General features: G+C 39.4%; 1 protein-coding gene across 1 annotated transcript in view; it reads right to left on the reverse strand.

The window, feature by feature from the left end:
- Nucleotides 1–20206, reverse strand: part of CARD11 (caspase recruitment domain family member 11) — a 47910-nt gene that overhangs the window by 17133 nt on the left and 10571 nt on the right. Inside the window, 10 exon segments of the mRNA XM_013942000.2 lie at nucleotides 935–1114; nucleotides 1598–1795; nucleotides 2287–2412; nucleotides 2505–2657; nucleotides 4622–4801; nucleotides 6114–6412; nucleotides 6415–6439; nucleotides 7093–7110; nucleotides 7112–7230; nucleotides 7874–8086. Coding sequence (XP_013797454.2) covers nucleotides 935–1114; nucleotides 1598–1795; nucleotides 2287–2412; nucleotides 2505–2657; nucleotides 4622–4801; nucleotides 6114–6412; nucleotides 6415–6439; nucleotides 7093–7110; nucleotides 7112–7230; nucleotides 7874–8086 — 1511 coding nt within the window.

Genomic DNA, 20206 nt, shown 5'->3' on the forward strand with positions numbered 1-20206 from the left:
TTATGCTGCAATATGTATGTCCTCCTTTAAACAACAGAACCCACAATTTAGAAGATATTTAGGTATCTAAATTCCACTGCAATGAATGGCAGATAGCTACCTAACTACCTTAAAAGTCTGGCTCAAATGCATGGCAATTTCCAGATTCTGCTGAGGGAACAAAAAGACAAAAGGTGAAGTAGGTGCCTTGGGACTGGTTTCAGGCAGCTGTTAATACAACAGGCATCCTTTTGGAGTGTGCAATGTAAAAATGCAGCTCTATTGCCATAAGTAATAATGACAGTCAAAGCTCAGAAAGGTTATGTAGGGCAGGGAGAATTCAAATGCACATGAAAGGAAATAGGAGCTCAAAATTCTGAATGTTAGACTGTATATTTTTTACAATTCATGAATATAGTATCAGATAATAGCTGTATGAATGCAGCTAGTCGGTGAAATCAAGGACCTAACTCATGCTACCCTTACTCTTAAGCGAGAAGAAATTGCCATAATTTATTTCTAAATTAGGCAGTTAATTTTGCTCTAGACTCTGTCCATTTTTTTCTATTATTCCTTCCAGCTGATGTAAGCTTTTCCACCAGTGCTTTGTTTTCAGTCTTCAATTCCTTGTGTTGGACTTTGGGCATTATACCTTCTTACCGTTAAGAAGGTAAAGAATCAATTTAATGAAGATGCTTAAAGAATGTGAATGAGCAGCAAAAGCAAGGGGAATACACAAAATGCAGAAAAGGGTAGAAAATGGTCTATGAAGCCTGACTACATCTGCTCCTCAATATACAAATCTTCACAGGGCAATAACTGAGAGCTCATTATCATATGTAAACCTATGCCTATCTTTACAGCACAACATTTTTAGAGGCACGAGAACATGCATTACGTCTCTTAGTTCTAACAGTTCCTAACTATACCATTCCAGCCTCATATTAAGACACACCTGGATTCCCTTTAGGTTCACTCTTCTCTTGAGTCGAGCTTGATCAGGCAAGAAGAATTTGTTGTCTTCTGGAGACTCTTCAGAAGTGGAGGAGTCATCTGCTTCCTGACCATTGGCTTTTGGGCTAGGAGCCCCAAAGGTCTGGGAAATAATGGTAATTGGCAGATTCCGTGGCAAACTCTAAAAATCAGAAGGAAATACTTTACTTCTGAGAAGATCTGGGCACAACTTCTCATGACCTCCCTTTGGTGTAATCTGGTTGAACTGTCTGTGAACCCAGTGCTCCAGAAGCTCATGCAGAACGTTTCCTGTCCCAGACTAGTAACTCAGATTAATTCTGTGGGGATTTCTGTTCACTGGGGCACATTCCTCAGAAGACGTATTTGTAGTTTCTACTCCAGAACAGAAATTCATTGTCTCTCTGTATTTCTTTTCCTTCCACCTAAATTCAAGCCGTGGAACACCAGCCTTTGAGAAGCTATGTGCAAGACACAGCCAACTCAAATCCCATTGTACTAAAGAACTTCTCACAACATTGACATTTAGTAGAAAAAAGTTATTTTTTCACGTAATTCATGAGGGGAATTTAAAAAGTCCCCTCTCCCCTTCGTATTGAAATATTTTTAAGACTGAGTCTTAAAGGTCAGACTTCCTTAGCCCTACCTGGTCATGAAAGTTATTGTCCTTAGAGAGACGTCGGAGTTTGCACTCTAGGTTAACGATGCAAGCCTCTTTCCGAACCACTTCAATTCGGAGTTCATCATTTCTCTCTTCCAGCTCTCGAATCTGCTTCCTGTATTTATCCTTCTCAATCAGACACTGTGAGTACTGTGTCTGAGCCTCATCACGGGAACGGAACGCCTGCAGTGGAGAGGAAAAACCTGTTTTGCACAGAGACAGCAGATACCTTCTCCTCATGGTTTAGATCGTAAGGTCTTTGGAACAGGTACTTCAGAACTGGTGTCTATCCATCAATTAACACAGCAATTAGAACCAAGACCTGCCACAGTATTACCATTAAAAATTATGATGATGGGGGAGGTTCATTTCTAGCTCCATCTTAGTCGGTGGCAATATACTCCAGAGAGCAAACAGAATTACTTGACTCTAATATACAGCCTACAGCAGTTGTTGTTAAGAACTTGGTCCTGTCTGGAAGATGCTACACTGTGGAAACAGCCCAGTATTATTCTGTGCTTAATTACATTTATACAAATTCCGGGAAGCAGTAATTTCTTGTAACTGTTTAATTTTTATGGTATTTTGGGTACAGTTACCCTCAATTCCCAGAAGTGACACACAAGAGATACAGGCTTTTGCTACTAATTTTCCCCCACTTTAAATGCAAATACCTGATCTCGCTCCTTTTCCACCTCCTCTAGCTGTATCATCACAGTGTTCATACGGTGTTTGTACATCTCACAGTCTTTCCCTAGCGTTGAACACTTTAACTCCAAGTCTTCTTTCTCTTCAAGATACTGTAAATGACACACACTGTTAACCACCACTGCTCTCTGAAATCTTTTGGGCACTAGCTTGAGATATTTCTTTCTCTCCTTCCATTTCTCACCTTATCTCTCAAGTCCTCCACATGACGAATCTCCTCTTGGAGATTAAAGATCTTGTTGACCAACTCATGACGATCTTCTAATGCCTCCTTACGGTCATGTTCCAGAATATCCAAAATGGCTTTGTCTGAATCTGGCAAACTTCGCTTGTCAGCCTGAGGAAAGAAGTTTTTAAGAGAGAGTCCAGAGAAAGAAAACAGTATTGTAGGAAAAAAGAAACAAAGACAAGAACAAACAAGAGGAACAGAAAATTAGCATGGTCTTGCAATGGAAAAGCAGAAGAGATGGACATTTGTTCATATTTTAAAATAAAGTCAGAAAAGACAAATAAAGACTGTCTTGCTGTCAGAATGGTTTGATGAAGGAACTGTTTTACTTTTTTTTGTACTGGATATAATTTGATCCATTAGGGATGCAGTGACAATTCTTCACTCCAAGCCCTGCACTCGAAACTCTTCTCTATTAATCAGCTCTCACTGAGCACAAAATTCACCCTTTACTAAAGAGCAAGGCCTAAGAAAACATTCAGGGGAATTTTTAAAGCATGCATAGGTTTTACAGGGCTATGCTCAGTGAATATTAAACATGCCTGGAGTAGCTTGTACCACTGCTTCATTTTCCATAGTGTCCAGAAATACTTTTTCTTTCAGACTTAAAATTAACAAGGTTATTAGAGCAGATTCCAACAAATAAATTGTCATCCAAAATTAACCATAAATGGAAGATGAAAAAGGCACAAAATGCAAGCAACAAAATGCATATTTATTTTTAAAATATGTAGATTAAGGTGGAGATTTCACTGACATTTTCTTTACCTAATAAAGTACATATTTCTAAGACAAATTACCTTTTATTTATTTATATTTTCACTTAGGAGAATACTAATTCAATCCTATTTTTCAATATTTTTAGATTATTTTTCTGTTTCTTTAGGAGTTATAAGACTCTTTCTATTAATACAAGAGATTCTACATGGACTAGAATTCATAGAACCCTCTATACCATGCCCTTTTTCAACCTTTGAATTGGATTTGCATTAGACCCAAGAATTGTTAGGCACTACTAGAGACCACTGCCATATTCTGAAATGCACATATATTGATAATCTTTTTAAAGTGTCACTTTAAAAGGACACAAGCCTTTTCCAGCAAAGTGCCGAGCATTCTCATGTACATCCTAATATTTGGCTAAGCTCTTCACAGTGTAGCACAGTGCTAAATTAGCTATAAGTTAGCCTTTTTTCCCATCGACCCAAACAAAGGTTACTTAAGAAATTTGTACAAGCTACAGCAATCTTCTATGGGGCATTCTGGTAACTAGGGACCACACAAGTACAGAAACCTCTATTACTCTCTTCTTCATCAAGACCTTTTGGCACAGATACGACAATAGTACAAAACAGGGTACATAGACCCACTGTCAGAAATTTCCAGGCTGCCTATTTAAGGCAGCTTTGTAGTGACAGACTGGTACAAAGAACGACAGTGGGGCTAAGACGTGGAATTGAATGCTCAGCAATTAAACAGGTGCACTTCGCATCCTGAAAAAGCCAGTCTCTCATGTACAGCTTCATTTATTAGATGACAATTTTTTTTTGTACAATTCCTCCTCATGCATGCGTTGGTACAAGGAGTACCACAGACAGCTGGGAGCTATACATCCTTCTGTTGTTTCAAACTTTGCACTTATGCTCACTGCAGCTTTGGAGGTAGAGGTTTCACTCAACACTTCCCAGCATTATAACAGGAGCATTTATTGAGTCTGAGGTGAGGAGTGGTAGCAGAGACCATGCTACCTCCTCTTGTTCATAGAGTTACCAGTTTCCCAATTATGGACTGAACTCCCTGTCCCTTATTGAAAGTATGTGGGAGCTGTCACCATCTGCTGCTTCTCTGTCTCACTCTCACAGCCTTGTCCAGACACTTAGATCCTTCAGTGTGGCAGCCAAGGCAGGCTGTGAGGAGATGCGGGGTATGTGAGACAGTATGGGAGGAGAGCGTGGGGGTGCCTGGAGGAGAGGAGTGCTGAAGCCTGCTCGGTCCATCATCTGGGTAAGGAGGAGGCTTAAGTTGAAGTGTCTGGCATTTTAACTTTTAAATGCAGTGACTGGCATTTATACCTGAATGATGGACTGTAACTCCTGGATTTTTGTCTTCATCATCTCATTCTCCCGCTCCAGCTCCAGCACCTGTTCCTTTTTTGGTCGGTTTTCAATATCATTTTTCAGCTTCAGTGACTGGTTCCTCTCCAGCTTGCATTCCTCTTCCACTTTGTTCAAGCGATGCTTCAGCTGGTCAATCTAGAACAGCCAGGGAGCAGTGAAAAGGAGAAGCAGGAAAGCAAAGAAATAATTCTTAGCTGTGGTAAGGACTGCTCTCAAAACAATCTCACTTCGAGGTGAAAACACACTGTCATAGGTGGGAAAAAAAGCTTCAATTGTTACTGCTAACAAGCAGCAGATAACTGGGTGGTGGGGGAAGGGGGGGTGAATGTCCAAAATTGAACTTTTGAACTCTCAAGCAGAAGTCTGCTACTTGCTGGCTACAACTGGTATGGGCTGGCTGTAAATTTTGGTAACACCTGGGCTGAACAAAAGTGGCACATCCTGAACCCTTCAATTAATAAGGAGACATGAGACACAACTACCACTTGGAAGCTGATCATGTGTTGTGATTCTGCATGTTGACTATTTAGACTGGGAAAACCAAGGGCTTGGGGTTCTGGAAAGAAGAGGTGGTGCCGAAAAGAAGGATTCCCCAAAATAAGTGGTCTCGGAAAGAACAAGGTGGCCTGGAAAGAAGAAGATGAAGATCCTGGCTAGAGGAAAGACCCTGGAACTGTGGGAAGGTCCTGGAGGTCAGAGGGAGGAGTGGAGATGAATGTCAGGGGATATCCAGAGACCTTGGCCGGTAATGCCTGAGACTGGTAACTGTGAGCAGTGGCAGAGCATGAACCGACACGGCTTTCTGCCCAATCTTCCTGCACCAGCAGTGATCTCCCCATGGGGAAGTCGAGACCTAGAGAACATAGCGCTGGCAGGGGGGAGCGAGCGAGTGAATGAGTGTGTGAAATGATCACGTAGGGTAAAAGGTCTAATCTTATTGGTTCTTAAATAAAACCCAGCATCCAGATCCACTTGGTGGAATACTCCATCAGTCATTTACTCTGACTTGCCCTTGACACAAGCATGAATTTTATGGCATTTGCAGTATTTCCCTTCCGCTTCCTAAAAGGCCCCAAACTGTTCCAGTGACGTATGTGAGAATTTTTGAATAAACCACGAGGAGCTGAAGCGCAAACCCGGACAACTGCCCCAATATAGTATCAAGCCTGAAAGTGTAAAATTATGTTTTCAGCAAATAATTATGTTTTTAATATTTTGTTTTAAAATATGTTATCTTAATCCAATATAAGTCTGTAAATTATCTACCATTAATATACATCACTGCAGTAGGCATTTCTGTATAGTCATGCCTTCAGTCACCTGGACGAGCCAAACAAATGAAAGCTCCACACCTTCCTACTGAAAGGGAAGGTCTCATTTTGCCAGCTGCCACTGGCATCCTCCGCTGCTGTTTTCTAATTAAAGCAGCCCAGAGCATTTCTCTCACCTCTAACTGGAGGTCTCGGCTCCTCATCACAGCCATATTTTTCTCTTCACTCAGCTGAGCATATCTCATGGCCAGATTGTAGTTTTCATCCTTCACCTTGACCAGCTCATCATTGTAGTTGTTCCTCTCCTCCTTCATCTTGTTGTATCTCTCCTGGAAGGTCAGCAGCTCTATCTTGTTCAATTTTAGTTGCTTTCTCTCATCCTCCAACTGGCGAGACTTAGCCAAGAGTTCACAGCGCTGCACATCTTTTGTCTTTACTTGCTGCTGAAGCTTAATGATCTCATTCATTAGGAAATGGGTAAGGCCTTCATGTCCCTCCTCCACTGAAAATATTTGAACAGCTTATCAACTTCTAATAGAGTAACTCAATACTAGAGTAGGATTCAGCAGAACTGAGTAAGAAACGAACGACCCAGAATATGCACAAAGGGGTAGGTTATGCGTGCGCACGCACACACACACTTACATATCTACTTGGTAACAGTACCAACATTGCACAGCACACTACTACCAGTATCACAATATACAGGCATACTTTATGTCTGGGTGGAGTATGAAGCTTTTACATTTATCTCGTTGCTTCAGCTGAGCTGACAAGCCTGTGAAAATAGCACAAACTTTGTAAAATGAATCTGTACATGTACAATTAACCTGAATGCTTCAAATTTATTGCACATGTGTAGATCATCAGTGTAAGTTCTCAGTGTTTCTTCTCTTGAGACTTCTTGTAATGCCTTTCCATTTGAAGCTCTTCAGCCTCATTCAGACAACTGGGCTGTTTCTTTTCTTTATACCTTATCTATTGCTATCCTTTTTCACCTTGAAGGGGACTGAAAAACTGAGTCTCCCACAGGGCACTGTAGAATGCTACTAGAAGACTAGCTTTTATTACCATTTCTCATCTGAAGAAAAATCAAACCCAGTCTTCAATGTAGTCCTCATTTCAACAGGCTCCTTTGAGACTGATTCTACTCACCAACAATAGTGGAAAATCTCCGTGTAGGCTCTTTCCCTGTCACCAGTTTGTAGAGTTCAGGATAGTAAAACTCCAGGCTCTCCAAGAAAACTACGTAGCCCCTTTGGCCCTTGGTGTGAAGGATGTCCAGCAGTCGGCCTAAGTGGAGCCCACAGAGAAGAGTGAGAGATGACATAACAGCACTATGAGTAGCGTAAGCAAGTACTGTATCCCTGAAGTCAAATCTGTTTAAGGTTTGTCTATGCCACAGCAATGCACTATGGAAAAGCTGGCTGATTAATTGAGTTCAGGGGAACTTATAAAGTAATGCCATCTATCCTTTAAGTTTGTGCTGATTGTTATTCCAAAGGAGTGCAAGCAAATTGGTCTCTGGAACAGAAATTTCAAAAGACGCGGTATTCAGTGCAGCCCTTACCAGGCAGCATTGAAACACGAGGATGGCAGACCCTTCAGCGACAAATCATGAAGCACCGCAGGACAGCTGAGAGCCTACTTTAGGAATGGCAATAGCTGCTGCTTGTTTTAACTGAAATGTTTGGCAGGGCTGTGCTGGGAATATGAGCCCAATGAGTTTCAGCGTGCACAGCACTGGCAAGTATCATTGTTATAAAAATAGCTCTTTTCTGCAGCAGCAGATTCCCCCATCTACATTAGATCTCACGTAAATGAGATACAGGTTTCCCCATCATAACCTGTAATTTGATACGGGCTCCCCCTTAGTTTCAGCAAAATAATACTGTTCAGATAGGGATGCAGATGTAGCCATTTGCGAAATAATTACCTGCTCGGTTAATTTTGGAGGGCAGCATAAGTGAGTTGAGCACTTCATCCTCATCTTGCTCATCAATTACTTTACACTGCCGTAGGTATGGGGTCAGTTTGGCTGGATTGATGTACCGGCTCAGCATGTGACGGTTGCATTCTACGTTCTCCCACAAAGCTTCCTCCTCATCTTTCAATGTCTCCAGGCAGTCATCCATCTCTGGCTCTCCTCCTTAACAAGAAAAACAAAGAGTAAACGAAAATTGAAGAGGCGGGTTTCTATCCTGTTACTTTTTTGTGCTTTCATGTCACATAGAAGGAGTTTAGAATCGCCTCGGATGAGTGCTGAATTTGCCCTGTATTTTTGTATGGAACTGTTTGTACTGAAGCACAGCCAGTCCACAGCTCATCTGGAAAGTGGCAGTTCAGAGAAGTCCTATCTTGAGTCTATGAACTATTGCATATTGCTTTCTAGTGATGAATCTGTAGCTCAGCTAACTCCATGAAGGACTGTACAAGTCAGAGAATCCCTCTTCATAACGGAAGCAATGGTAAAGGACATGGTTTGATGCAGGAAAGGGTATGAATGTATGGAGCTGAGAGCAAAAGCTTGCTACAGGCAACTACGGCTTTCATTCTCACCTCCTTTGCCCTTCTCAGCTGTACTGATTTGAACACACATTTTTTCCTGCATATATGTAATGAGCCAACACATGTAAATGACTTCACCTGAATAACTAAGAATAGCTAATTCACAAGCAAGTACCTCTGTTTGCCTGCCTTCTACAGCTGAATGTGGGACTGACTGACGTGTGGGCATGAATGCAAGTACCTGTGAGTTCTGACCTTGGCTTTCTGTGCATGAGTGGGTAAGTATGAGCATTTTATCACTGAAGTCTGAAAATGTTCTTGACTCATGCAAATATTATCACATGATCTCTGAGTGCTGGCTAAGCAATTTCCTGTCAACTCCCACTCTGTGATCAGCTCATTGAAGAAGGTTGCAGGGCAGGCAACAATGAGGTGAGAAAATTTGTACTAAAGTAAGTCAACAGTAAAGAAACCTTGCAAAAGTCAAACGTGGAATCCTCTCCCTCTTAAATTCTGTAATAAATGTTAAGGTTTGAAACAAGTCTGATCTTTGAATTCTTGCTTTTTCAAGATCTTACAATCCAGGTGGCACAAGGAAGATAAGCTTCTATTTCAAGAGTTGCTTTAGCCCATCAGAGACCACGATATAAGAATGTGCAGTTCTTTGGTCATATGCGAAGAGAGCTGCCCTTTATGAGACTTTGCTGTTAATCAGTAACTAAAGACCTCAAAAGAAATACATTGTTTTTCTTGGACCAGAAGAGTTCAGCCATTGCGTTACAGATTTCTCAGCTTCCAACTTAGGGGCTGCAAAACAGACTGTGTTACACTGAAAATCACCAGGCAGAACCAGCTATTGATCTATATTGCTAGGGGCTATTAACTCCTTCTCATTATGGAAACTAAAAATGCAAGAGCTAGCCTGCTAACTAATGTTTTTGAGATTTCTGCATTTCATTATGATAGAAAAACATAGTCCTACAAAAATGTTTGTTCTTTATTTGGTGCTTTCAAAGACCTTCCTAAGCAGTCCAAAATTCTAGGTTGGGGTTCAATATCTCTTTCATAAAAATTTGGATGGGTTTCTCATATTATGGACAGGTTAGGGGAACATTACTAGGGGGTCATACTGTTATCTCTTTTACTCTGTCCCCCAGAGTTCTTTTCTTTGTAGTTCCACATCCCAGAAACCAGTTCTTTAGCATTTGCTCTGCTGATGGCTTGGAGATTTTAGCACTCCATTACCTGCTATTAAATGGGCCAGGATAGGCAATGATCCTCAAAGGGCAAGGAAGACCAGACCTGCCTGATGGGAGCCAGAATCATAGGGCCATGGCTTTTGTTATAACAAAGTCACTCTGGGCTTATGAACTCATTACAAACTGCATGAAATTGCAAGGGAACAAATCTTACTGAATGCCAGTATTTAGGTGGTAAAGACAACACTGCAGCAATGAACAGCAATAGAAAAGTGGGATGACTGCTAAAGATGAAATAGATTGATCTCATGATCTCATGATTCTCATGAACCTTATTCTCCACCATTATTCTGGAAATAACTCTATTTCACTTCCTAGGTGAATTAACAAACACTACATAATTTGAGAAGCTGACCTTTGGGGAATAGAAAGTAGTAAAGCAGAAGGTCACATAGTGCTTTAGTCATCTTACAGCCACAGCTATTCTACTGCATCTAAAGAAACATGTGTTGTAGGCCCTTTGATTTTGGGGAGGTTACCAGTAAGCTCACATATGGACATCAGAGTGCAAAAGAAACACTTGCCTGAAGTTGACAATTCAAAATCTCTTCTAGTTTCCTGCACTGAACTGGAAATTATTACATTCTCTGTCAGCAGTTCCCTCAGAAACACTAAATGGTTCAAAGAAGAGTTCATTCATTGGTGTAATTCTCAACATGAATACATTTTTTACATGACATTAAAAATACCTTTATCAAATTGCCCCTCATTTACCGGCAAAACATGTCCATAGTGTTATTTTGGGGATATAATATTTAATGGGAAACTAGTAAGTATATTGCATGAGTGGTTAAGAGTTTTAAATGGAAAATAAATTTCTGGCAGCGCACTCTTACTAAATAAAGACTGTTATCAGGAGCAAGCCCTTAAAGATAATATAAGAGGAATAGCCCCTGACTGCTATGTAGGAATTTCAGAATCTTCCTTTTGCTTCCTTCTTTAGATTTCTGCCCTGGAAATGTCCCGCCAGAACAACAGCTAAGTTCTCTCCTAGAACACTGTGCTGTTGCTCATCTGCTCTGAGGGATTACAGCTGGGTAACGTGTAGCATTCTTCTCTTCTCTGGAGCTTGGAGCGTTGCCTCTGCAGTGTTTCTTTGGCCAGACTGATCTAAGAGTATAACCCTCGGCTAACTTCATTGTCTCCTGGAGCTACTCCAGAAACAATAGGAATAGACAGCTGATATTAGTACAGCACCCTTCATAATGACCACATATTTATTTGATTCAGTATGTAATATAATGCTGAATAGGAAATAAAATGCTTGTGATTGGTTGAAATCTCGGTGCACTGGTCAGAAAACAGATCTGACAACTGAAACCCAGTGGGAAACTAATAAAGGTATTACATTAGTGATTTAAATTTTAAAAGGATATTTTTCAGCAGCACATATATTTTCTAGGTATTTAAAACAACTTATTCCCTGTTTCTCTCCTTCCTTCATGTGGTGATATGGCAGAAAAGTTGTTTTCACTTATAAAATCAGGAATGACAGATTAAAAGAGCTTTAAAATGCATAGTCACTTATTTCATTTGATCTTCCTGACCATTATATAGTATCTGATTCCAACACCTCTTGAATTGTAATCTAACACATTCAGAAGTTGTGATATATCATAGAAATGCTATGGTGTCCATTACAAATCACAGGTGTGAAATCACAGACTTGGACCGACTTCAACAGACACTAGCCAAAAAGAAGCAAGAATTGCCACAGCAGTTAAAAAATTGCTCTCCTGCTGCTCCTTTCAGTAGTTAGTATACAAAATAGCTTTTAACTGCAGGAGATCCTAACCCAGGAATAATCTTGGCTAGTCCCATCTATTTCAAAGGTCTCTGCAGATGCAGACAAATAAAAGCGACAATCCCTTTTTACATTAAAAGAAACACTCTAGTCCCCTCATCTCCTTTTCGCTCTCAGGGACTATCCTTCTCTTGGCTGTTAGAGACAAGTGAACCTTTCTATGTGTTTGCTATTTTTTTTTTTGCTATATTTTTCAACTGAACAAATCACCTTGCAGTTAAAGCTATTCTCTGTTCTCACTCAGACTCCGTCCTTTCATATGTCAGTGACACTCTCCACTGATCAAGGGAATAAAGCCCCAGGCTTCAGAACCAGGGGTTCTCTAAAGTGCTCATCACTGGGTTAGATCTAAAGCTTCATTTTTGTGATTCATTTCATGACGGTGCAGAAATTAACCCCTCAGCCTCTTAATTATTTGCATCCCCTTGCTCTGAATTCTCATCAGCCTATCAATCCTGAGAAATCGCCATGCAGCAGGCTGCAAAGGGGGCTTCAGCTAGCTCTGCTGATTTCTTGATATCTCCTTTGTGAAATACGAAAAAGGGTGTTGTCTTCATATGGAGGAGCAGGAGGAAGTTTATTTTGGAAGGGGTGAACTATTTGAATATTCTGGACTTCTGCATTTTTCACAGATGTTCACAGACTGGCAGTATTTAAAAAGAAACCACAACACAGAAAATGTTTGTGTAAATTAGAAGTTAATATAAACACAGCTTTGTTCACTCTAAATGTTAAATATGTATATGTAAAAAATGGAAAAAAATACATGTAAATTATCACACTTTAAAGCAAAAATAGAAACAAAAACATTTTAAAACTGTGTATGTAATTACCCTTAACATTTTGAGGGTATGTTGTATTACATTCTCTTTCTATGCATATCTCTAGATTGCATGGGCCAACGCCCTTTCTCCCTCAAGTTTGTACAGTACCTCACACTGATGAATTATAACAACAGAGTGATTTTCTCAAAAGCTGCATGTATGGATAGATGCAGTTTTGCAATATCAGAACCACAAAACCACAAAGGGATTTAGAGCTATTTTTAATTTTAGAAGAAAGTCAGAGTTTAAAGCATGATAAGGAAACTACATTCCTTTGCATAAGGAGACAGGAGAGCTGTTTTTGCCCTCCTGGTATTCAGAGATGCTGACTACCAAGTTTCTAATTATGCTGGCCACAGTTCTGGATGGTACTGAAAACTAACTTAAAAAAGGTTAAATATTGATTCAGAAGACTAAATTTGCTTACCTATAGTTACAAGTCCATACAGGTATCTAAATCTGGACACCCGAAGAGAGGAAACAAAGTCTATCTGCACTTTATATTCTTTCTACCTCAGTGTCCCCACCTGAAAACAAGGCTGGTAAGAAGTATTTCTATAAAAAGGTAGGACTCATTCATTAGTGACTGCAAAACAGTTGAGACTGCCAAGATGGGAGGCCCCAGAAAAGCATTTATTATTGGCACAGTTTTATTACTTCATATTTTCAAGCCTTAGAACACTTTCTGAAGCCAGAAGCACTGTTGAATAGATTGGGCTGTTTTCCACAGAGGCTGGACATGGAGAGAACCACTCTGCATCAGAACTCCCTCTTCATATAAAAGATTCAACCAGCCTACTGAATGCCACGATTTCAAAGAAATATAAAAGAAAAATATAGAAGCAGAGATACCCAAGTAGTAGAACAGCAGGAAGCTTTAAACATAAAATGGGATTATTTTAGCACAAATATTTTATGACCACTTTCATTGAGTCAATCATCCTGTTACACACAACCTACAAAGAAAAATAAAACCATCACAAGACTTGCAAGGGCTCAGTGAGGTAAAGCTAGATCTTCAGAGAAGCCAGATGATAGTCATAGCTATAAACGTTATTCCCATTTTCTGTGCAGAAAAGAGACAGAAATAACTAAAACGAACTCCCTAACTAGTTCAAAGGACTCTGGAGGCCTATTCATCTTGCTTCTACAAGCAGACAGGGAAAGAAAATTCCCCTCATTTTCATAACTATTACTTCAAGAACAACAGATTGAGAGGAAAAGAACTAAAGAATTCTATCATGTTATTCTTATTCAGTATCCCTGTTCTATGAGAAAAAATGAAAACAATAAAATAAATCAGAGGAGATTTGTCTGTAATCAATACCCCTGTCTCAACAAAAGAGGACCAGAAGAATTAATATTATAGGAGCTCTCCTTAATCACCTCTTCCTTTGCCTTTAGTTACTCTCCTGTCTAAGACCAAATCCACATAAAACTATCCTAGCAAAAGAGAAAAGGTAATAGATAGATAAAGCAAGGATCAATTATTGTTATTGTTAGTGCAGTACATCCAGTGGTTTGTTTAGTACTGCCTAAACCAGAAAACACTGTACGCACCAAAGGCATACTAGTTTTTCGGTACTGAAAGATAATATTGCTTAATAGCTGAGCAATCCTTGCACTGATTCCACACTTTGTAATACACTTAGCTTCTCATCTGCTTTTGAAATTGCATATGAATTTCTATAAAATACCTATCACTTTCTAGGGGACCAACCTGTTTCCACGTTAAAAATGCTGTTTTGTCCAATGAAATATTGATGTGAAAGACCTTAATCAGTGTGCTAGTACTTATTATTATCCTGTAATGATCTCTGCTTCATAAAAGGCTGAGATCTATGCTTTCTCACTGTGCTCTCCATCTGGTGAGAATATCTAAGTCTATGTCCTCCTCATTTCTGCTAGCTTCAGAACTTCAGAGTTCTTATCATATTATCACACAGGAAGGAAATGACTAATTTTGTCTCAATAGCAAACCCACAGCAGATTGTGCTACCCCGAACATGCAACATCCAATCAGATCTGGTTGTAGAACATATATTACCAATAATAAACAAAGAAAATGGAAAAATCCTCCTTTACAAATAACAAAGAAGTGTAGTAATGATGTTTTGACTGTTCTGTCACTTTTTCTCTGTGTCACTCTATTCTCTACATACAGTGGAGATGTTTCTAACTCACTCAAAAACATACCATCTGAGCTCTACTGATAGAGGAGAGACTTTATAAAAAGAGACAGAGGGTGGATTCATCTCACCAACTTTAATTAGGCATCTAGTTTAACTTAGCAATCTAGTTTCTCTGTAGTCGATGGAAAAGAAATGGGTATGTCCAGAACTTCATCTCACCATTTCTGACTTCTACCTTAAAATGCCCTCTAAAGTTTGGTTTCCAGGCTCAACTAGTTGCTTAGATTCCCTCTAGAGTCAACGGGGAGAGATTTGCCCCTTCAGATGGCAATGTCTACACTGATGCTTAGATGGATACTGTTCTGTTGAGTGACAATTAATTGATAATATCTGTGAAAGTAAAGGAGAAATGAGAGAGATGGAGAAAGGAAATGAGGAGAGAGAAAGAAGAGATTTGGGGTTGAGAAACGGAGAGGACAAGGGAAAAGGAAATATAAAAAGGGAACAGGAAAAAGAAGTAAAAAGAGAAAAGAGAAATACATAGAAAGAATGAAAGTGAAGAACAGAAGTGAGATATGGATTATAGTAAAGGCAAAGGGAAAGAATATGGGGTGCAAAGCAAATTAAGGCGTAAAGGTTGTATGCAATAGGAAAGGCCCTGCCACAGATCCTGGCATATTAGAAATTAATGTTAGTTCTGAGCATGCAAATCAAGATAATGGCACAATAATTTAAATAAATAATTTACCACAGGAATGTGGTTAGTGCATCTATTTAAAAGGATTTGCAAAGTAGCAGTGGAGAGCTGAAAAGCCTGACATTTATTAAATGCTTTAATCTACATATCCTCCATGTTGTTACGCATGATGATGAGAAGGACAACAAAAAATCTCTGTGCTAACACGATACAAATATGTTTATATGTTTGGCCTTTTTTTTCTTGAGTGCAGCATTAACTACTGACACAGGCATTTCCTTTCAACTAAAGTGTGCTAAAAGCAAAGATCTAAAAAAGAAGCTGCCATCCTCAGGCTGTCAAGGGCTCATGGTAATGCTGGTCCAACAAATGCTACAAAAGTCATTACTAGGTTCCAGGTTGGTTTTTTCTTGAGACTGACTCTCTGTTTTTATGATTTAAAGAGATTCTAACTAGCTTAGGAAGAGGAGGAGGCCCAACTGGGGGCAAGCGGGTAGTAGTGTGCAATTAGGAGAGTTCCTGCCCTCAGATCTGGAGTCTTGAATTCAAAATTCAAGTCGGCCATACATGCAAACAGCTTTGATGATTGTAGGCTAAGTCCCAGTAAACGTGTACTCACATTACAAAACCCAGCACATTTTCTGGTACAGAGAGCCATGGCTCCTGAGTAATTTGCATAGACTGAGCTATGTAAGAACCTAGTAAGGACAAAGATTCATTAGCTGATCTATACATATGAAACTCAAATAACCCTTGCACATATCGCCTGGTTCTCATCAGTGTTACCAACACTTCACATTCTATTAATGCAATAAGTCACGTAAAACTGAGGAAAAGAAAAAGAAACATAGCTGTGCCATACAAAACTACTACTCATTCTGTTTTTTTAAGAATTTACACTTTCTACAAACTCTTACATTACACAAGAAATAGCAAAAAAACTATTCGTTCAAATATTCAAAGAAGAATGTCTTCCACGCAGTCAGACAACGACTCCTCGTAGGTGATACTCGCATGCCCAGTCACAGGATAATGCAGAGCACATTAGATGGGAGGACTGCACACTAGTTTAACGATCTCCACATTCAGCAACAACGGACGGTAAATGTGTAGGCTGTTCTTTCAAAGAAAAGGCTAAATCCCAGTCTAGAAAACTGTCAGGTAATCTCACTGCAATTCACCATTGCCCAAGAAAATTTGCAAATGATATTTTATATATCAGGCTTTTTAACATCACAGAAAAAGGAGACAGAACCCTATACTAAAAGTCCTACAGCTGAGCGAGACAATATACCCAAAATACAAAGAATGAACTAATAAGAAGCCAACTCTTATAATCCTCATATGAAGATCTATCTTAGCAAACAATAGTATTCCAAACACAAGAAAAATAACAGAAATGCCAACTGCTGCATTATAACATCAGCATATGTTGCCTGTGATGAGAATATGACTCAGTTAATCATCTGAAGTGCATTATGCTAAGATATAATGGCTCCACACCTAGCCCTGTGAAGACTTACCCATTCATGTTTAGCTTTTAATAGCTTATTATCTATTTTGCAGGATCAAACACTGTCCAGTCTCCTAAGGGTGATGACTGCTATCATTTGCATATGCATTTTGTTCATTTAATGTAACTATAGAATTTCAGGTAGATAAAATAGATAACTATACCTTTTTTCATTTTGTAACCTATTTGTAAATACTCCTTTAAAATATACCTGAATTTTAAAGAAGAGACTGTTCTCTGGCACATGCTAGATGGACTGCTGCTTGAAGAATGACATGCATGTCCTACATAACAAGTACCAGTAGTCTTTCCACCTCAAAGTCACTGGAAGAACGGAAATGGCCCTTGACGGCCATTTGATTGGCTAATTGACAATATTCTCTATCCTCTTAAGGTTGCCTAAAGCCACATGAACCTGTCAGCCAGCAGAACACAAAACACACAGCAGAAAACTGGATGCCATTTGACAAAAAAAAAAGTATACAGTAGAGCACAAGCAACTTGGCCTGGGAAGGACAAAACCTCACCAGGAATCAGAAGGAGCTTAGTATTGTATTACTGGAAATTAAAATTTTCCTTTCCCATGGAAATGGCTGTACTTGTTTTATGAACTGACTTCTCCCCCTTATGCTTTCTGGCCACCTCCTCGTTTTCTTGCTCTGTGTCCTGTCCCTTCTTACACTGGTGTAGCGGGACTGTGTCATGTAGCTCCGGAAACATACACCCACCATCCTCTTTCACAAACTTACTGTCTATATATAGTAGATAGAAAGGTGCTGGGGGCTGCCTGACTTCCCCTTTCTTCTGAACAGAGGTTGTGGGTGACTTCTAAATATGACACCACTGTAGAGGAAAATCTAAGAGGAAGTGTTCTTATAGCTACAGAGAGCTGTGCTCTGGATGGAGCAGGAGAGCCAGGACCTCAAACAGACCCTCCCTTCTTGCAGATACTGCAGCTGGGGTCAATTAACAATTCTATGTCACTAAAGAAGCCTCACTGTAAGGTATGCAATCAAGAAAGCGCAGGAAAGCAACCCCAGGAAAACAAAGGGACAAATTGCTTCCCATCCTGCAGGAAGGCTGTTTTAATTCACTTCTGTAGCAACTTAATGTAAAAATTGTATGACTCTTTACTTAATAGGACTGCACTTTACTTCTCTAAACTATAAACTCTGTAAGACTTTGTCCTCCTGTCTTGGGAAGGAGGTAATACCAAATACTTGGCAATTCTCGAATATTTCCTCCCCTCAAAGCATTGCAAGGAACAATTAGGTATCTTTGGTTGCTTTATCCATAACTGAGTCTGTTGCCCTGATGATACAGAATCAGATGCTGCAAAGCTTTCGTGTGGAAAGCTTATCTTGGAAGAATTAACTAACCACGGAAAGAGACAAAACTCTCTTTTTATCAGGAAACTCTGGCCAGTTCAGTTCATGGTTAATATGTATCTTCGGAAAAAACTGAAGGAGCAAAAAACTAAAGTAGAAAGAAATCTGACTATCGCTCTTCACCTGAGTGTTGCTCTTCAGAATAGTCCAACATAAGGAGAATTATGGAGCAAACTCAGGAGGAAGGACCACATTTTATTGAATTCTCTGCTGACTGTGGGAATAAATACTTAGGAAAACTGAAACTGTAATGTGATGTCAGAATCACACTCCACCTGTGAGCATCCTTGTGTTTGAGCATGGCCAGCTGCCATCAATAAACAAGCAAGATTACAAAAGCAAGATTTGCAGGATTCTCTTCCTGCAAATCCTGACCTTTAGGAGATTTTTCAAGATACAAAGGGTGGTAAGGCACCAAACCCAAGTGAAAGTCAGTGAAATTTGTGTACCTTTCTCCTTTCTTATGCCTTGAAGCATAACAATTCCTCGTGTATTATTTGCATCAACTCCATAGCATGAAGTATTGCAAGGTAAACAACACTGCGCAGAAAAGCGTGTGTTTTAATGTGGTGTTGTATTTGAGTATTAAGTAAGGTCACACGCAATATGAGAACTAGCAAATGTCTCCCATACCTATGTATTGATTTCTCCTATTTCTCATTCCTATTCAAGGGCACAACCTGTAATTAGGGTCAGATTTTCAAAGAGCATAGGTGGCATTAGGCATCAAAACAGCCAGATTTTTGCAAGACTTAGTCAAGAGCGTGGGATAATGAATCACAGAGCTGCTGAGTGTTAAGCACTTTTAAAAATCAGCTCTTTCTTAGATGCTTAAATTGAAGCTGAGCTCTTTCAAAAATCTTTCCTTGACTGTAGCGTTCTTCAAATGCTCAGTATTTGAAAAATTGGCCTTTAAAGCTTTTTGAGGTGCTCATTTTTACATGAATAGGAAATGGCTTTACATAGCACTTATAAATCTGGCTGGAAACAGTATTTAAATGGTTCTGATTCTCCAGTATTGTGTAAACTCTCCAACATTCCCAGGGGAAGAGGCCTGACACCATGTGTCAGTGCTCACATGTTCTAACCCTTCTGAATCCATGAAATAAATATTTTGCTAGTGAGCAGATTATGGTAAACATTGCTGATGGATCAATATCTTTTCCACATATTATCTTTGACTACAATTGAAATTTTAAGAGTTAGATGAAATTTTAAGCTTTGAACCCTCTGAAACATAATAAAAGAAGAAAGGTTCTTTCTATATCACTAGCAATATTTCCAGGAGGAGTAAAAAACAAAATTATTTTTCTTATGCTCAAAAATTAATACAGTGTAGAAACTACATGGGATTTTAGATTAGACTCTTCTTCCATTATAATTTGCTCTATTTGTCCTTTTTTTCAAAGCTGATAAGTTCAGCCTTGCAGACTCTATACTGCTGACTCAGCTGACTGAGCCAAAACTCATAAAAATCTATTTAAAAGAGGTCCAATGATTTTATTTTCTAATCATAAATATGAAATTTAATTAGCATCTCACTGCTAACGAAGTCACCATGGAAGACAAGATTGAGGAATCAAGCACAGGGATGGAATGTCAAGCATAAAAAACCCCAACTATTATGCAGAAGCCAGTTTAACTCCTGCTTTCCCCACATTAAGTTTCAGCTCTTTTAAGAATTATGCGCTGTGTTCACAAGCTTCCTTCTTTAATGGCAAGGCCTTTCTATCCTCTGTGGCAGTAATTACTCTAGCATGATCCAGCATCATGCAAAGCATAGAATAATAACAGAGGAAGTTTAACCTGGATTAGAAACAGAGGCAACGTAGAGCAAGTTGGATACGAATTTAAAATCTATTTGGTCATAAGTTAACCAGTTCAAGAAGTGTTTCAAATCCTATAAAAGCAATACACTCACCACCTGAGAAAGGGACTTATATTATTCTCCAGGGTACTGCAAACATCAGAATGATGAAAGGAATTTTTTTTAGAAGCAGCATATGAAGAATTTAAAAGCCTCTTTAAATCAGAAAATATGTCCAGTCTTTTTATTATTAGCATTCCTAGAAGGTGAGTCCTAGGCTGACACCAACATTGACTCTGGCATTACTGGGTGAAATTCTGTCTTCTGTGAGCTACCT

This window comes from Apteryx mantelli, chromosome 16 (genome assembly GCF_036417845.1).
Source record: "Apteryx mantelli isolate bAptMan1 chromosome 16, bAptMan1.hap1, whole genome shotgun sequence".
NCBI classification, from domain to species: domain Eukaryota; kingdom Metazoa; phylum Chordata; class Aves; order Apterygiformes; family Apterygidae; genus Apteryx; species Apteryx mantelli.